Source organism: Penaeus vannamei, chromosome 39, assembly GCF_042767895.1.
Source record: "Penaeus vannamei isolate JL-2024 chromosome 39, ASM4276789v1, whole genome shotgun sequence".
In the NCBI taxonomy this organism is placed as follows: domain Eukaryota; kingdom Metazoa; phylum Arthropoda; class Malacostraca; order Decapoda; family Penaeidae; genus Penaeus; species Penaeus vannamei.
The window spans coordinates 21,936,087-21,939,135 of record NC_091587.1 but is presented as its reverse complement, the minus strand read 5'-3'; the positions used below and the strand labels follow the sequence as shown (position 1 = coordinate 21,939,135).

The window sequence follows — 3,049 nt, the reverse complement described above, 5'->3', positions numbered from 1 at the left end:
AGCCGTGCAAAAGCTTTAGTTTCTGTGGATACATGAACAGGATATGCGTGAAAGTATATCTTTTTGTTAGTTTTTACTATCTGTGGATGCATAAACAGGGCATGCTTGATAGTTTTTTTTTCACTCTGTGGATACATTAACAGGCCGTGATTGAAAGTATATGTTTTTTAGATGATTTTCACCATCTGTGGATACGTAAACAGGACATGCTTGAAGGTATATTTTTTAGTTAATTTTCGCTATCTTTGGATACATAAACAGTACATGCGTGAAAGTGTACAGTTAATTGCCACTCACGATGCGTCTGATAGATAATAAGGTATATAAAAAAGGGCGTGTCTATAGAACGACACGCCCACTTTCCGCTTATGTAAAGATGTTCCATTATAACCCACTATCATGACTGGGCAGAACGTGGGAACGAAAATCACCGCTTTTTTCACTCTCTCGCTAACCATAGAGTCCATCGTATAGGACTTTACAGCCCACCTCTCGTCAACCCACCCCTAGCCAGCCCACTTCTCGTCAGCCCACCCCTTGTCAGTCCACCTCTAGTCAAGCCAAAACTTGTCAGCCCACCCCTTGTCAGCCCAAATCTTCTCAGCCTACTTCTAATCCACCCACCTCTCGTTAGCCCACCCCATGTCAGCCTACCTCTCGTCAGCCCACCTCTAGTCGACTCACCCCTTGTCAGCCCACCTCTAGTCGACCCACCCCTTGTCAGCCCACCTCTAGTCGACTCACCCCTTGTCAGCCCACCTCTAGTCGACCCACCCCTTGTCAGCCCACCTCTAGTCGACTCACCCCTTGTCAGCCCACCTCTAGTCGACCCACCTTTTGTCAGCCCACCTCTAGTCGACCCACCCCTTGTCAGCCCACCTCTAGTCGACCCACCCCTTGTCAGCCCACCTCTAGTCGACCCACCCCTTGTCAGCCCACCTCTAGTCGACCCACCCCTTGTCAGCCCACCTCTAGTCGACCCACCTTTTGTCAGCCCACCTCTAGTCGACCCACCCCTTGTCAGCCCACCTCTAGTCGACCCACCCCTTGTCAGCCCACCTCTAGTCGACCCACCCCTTGTCAGCCCACCTCTAGTCGACCCACCCCTTGTCAGCCCACCTCTAGTCGACCCACCTCAGAACTACAACCCATGGCGGCGCTACAACCCGTATTTAGGAATTCCCTAGTTTCGTGTGTCCCACATTGTGACAGGAAGCTGCTCAAGTGTCGACGGTGTTGAGAGAGAGTGGTGAGGGTACGAGGCGGTAGAATGTGAGGAATTCCCGGGGTATGGTACGTACCGGCGGTTGTTACCCTGGGGTTTTGGGGCTTTCTGTTTCTTTAACCTTTTACTTTTCCTCTATGGGTGCGCGTGTGTGTTATTCTTGGTTTCGTGTTCTGCGGGTGCCCGGTTCTATTGGCATAGTTTGTATTTCTTTCTTTACCTTTCTCTTTCTTTCTTTCCTTCTCTCTCTCTGTCTCTGTCTCTCTTTCTCTCTCCCTCTCTCTTTTTCTCTCCCTCTCTCTTTCTTTCTTTCTTTCTTTCTTTCTTTCTCTCTTTCTTTCTCTCTTTCTTTCTCTCTCTCTCTCTCTCTCTCTCTCTCTCTCTCTCTCTCTCTCTCTCTCTCTCTCTCTCTCTCTCTCTCTCTCTCTCTCTCTCTCTCTCTGTATATATGTATGTAAGTGCGTGTGTGTGAAACTGACCTTTCTCTCACGTAACTTTTAGCAAGAAAGGTCTCAAGCTTCAGAACAGGGGGAGAAATCGTATCAGCGCGAAATATATTTTTTTCCTAGTAACCGAATGGTCTCCAGGCGGAGAAAGACACAGACTCAGTGGGAAAGAGAGAGAGAGAGAGGGGGGGAGGGGGAGAGAGAGAAAGAGAGGGGGAGGGACGGACGACGGACGGGGGAGAGAGAGAGAGAGAGAGAGAGAGAGAGAGAGAGAGAGAGAGAGAGAGAGAGAGAGAGAGAGAGAGAGAGAGAGAGAGAGAGAGAGAGGGGGGGGGGGGAGCGGGAAAGGGAGATGGAGAGGAGGAAGAGGGGGAGAGAGGGAGATGAGGAGGAAGAGGGAGTGAAGAAGAAGAGAGGGAGAGAAGAGACACAGAGACAGACAGAGATAGAGAGTGAGCGCGCGCCCGTGTGCGTGCTTACATACCCGCGTGTGCGAATGAATGTGCACCGAAAATCCCCTGGCCGGCGTCTGTGTCACGCTACTTTGACGGCCATGCGTGCCAGCGTGACGAAGCAGTTTACCTCATTGCAACGGTACTGCGCGTTGTTGACTGAGTGCAGTGATCCAGAGGCATTGTTGTCGAAGTCCTGTGCTCGTTGTGGGGTGTGTTGCAAGTGCGGAAACTTGGCCGTTTTTCGATCACTAAACATATATTTTCTTTTTTTCTTTCTTTCTTTTCTTTCTTACTTATTTATTTATTTACTGGCTTATTGATTTATCTATTTATTTATAATTCATCTTATTTTTATTTATTTATTTATTTAGTTGTTATTGTGTGTGTGCGTGTATCCGTGCGTGCCTGTTTGACGAAAGCATTTATATTAGGAAATGTATAAGGAATGAGAATATTTTATTGCGATTATATAAATAAAAACATCATGAATAAAGTTTTATCTGAAGTGTATAGCTTTAAATTTTCATTTCCTTTGAGTCAAAAAAAAGAAAAAAAGAAAAAAGAAAAAAAAACATGCGAAAATGACCCTTGTGAGAACGGTTATCTGTTAGATATACGAATTCGATCTGCCTCTGGACTCCGCGACATGATTAGGCTTATTAGGCTTATCGTCCGGGCCCGAACCCTGATTCATGGAGGGGGGGGGGGGCTTCTAAGGGTCCTTAAACATAACCTTCGGCGCACTTACGCACAAATTGACGTGTGCGCATGCGTGGGCCCGTCAAAACGTCGTCAGGGGAACGCATGACAAGCGGAGCGTGGACTGAGCCTCTTCCCTGTTCCTTCTTCCTGTCTTTGGCCTCTTCCTTCTCTTCCTTCTCGCTTTTCCTCATTTTCCTCTTTCTATTATTCTTTTCTGGGTC

At 47.8% G+C, this 3,049-nt stretch overlaps 1 protein-coding gene across 1 annotated transcript; it reads left to right on the top strand.

Moving 5' to 3' along the window:
• Window positions 1-206: 206 nt before the first annotated feature.
• On the top strand, window positions 207-1,187 carry LOC138860072 (uncharacterized). The gene is made up of 2 exons (XM_070116884.1): window positions 207-216; window positions 511-1,187. Exons 1-2 carry the CDS (start codon window positions 207-209, stop codon window positions 1,185-1,187), a joined length of 687 nt encoding a protein of 228 aa, XP_069972985.1.
• The last annotated feature ends 1,862 nt before the right edge of the window (window positions 1,188-3,049 follow it).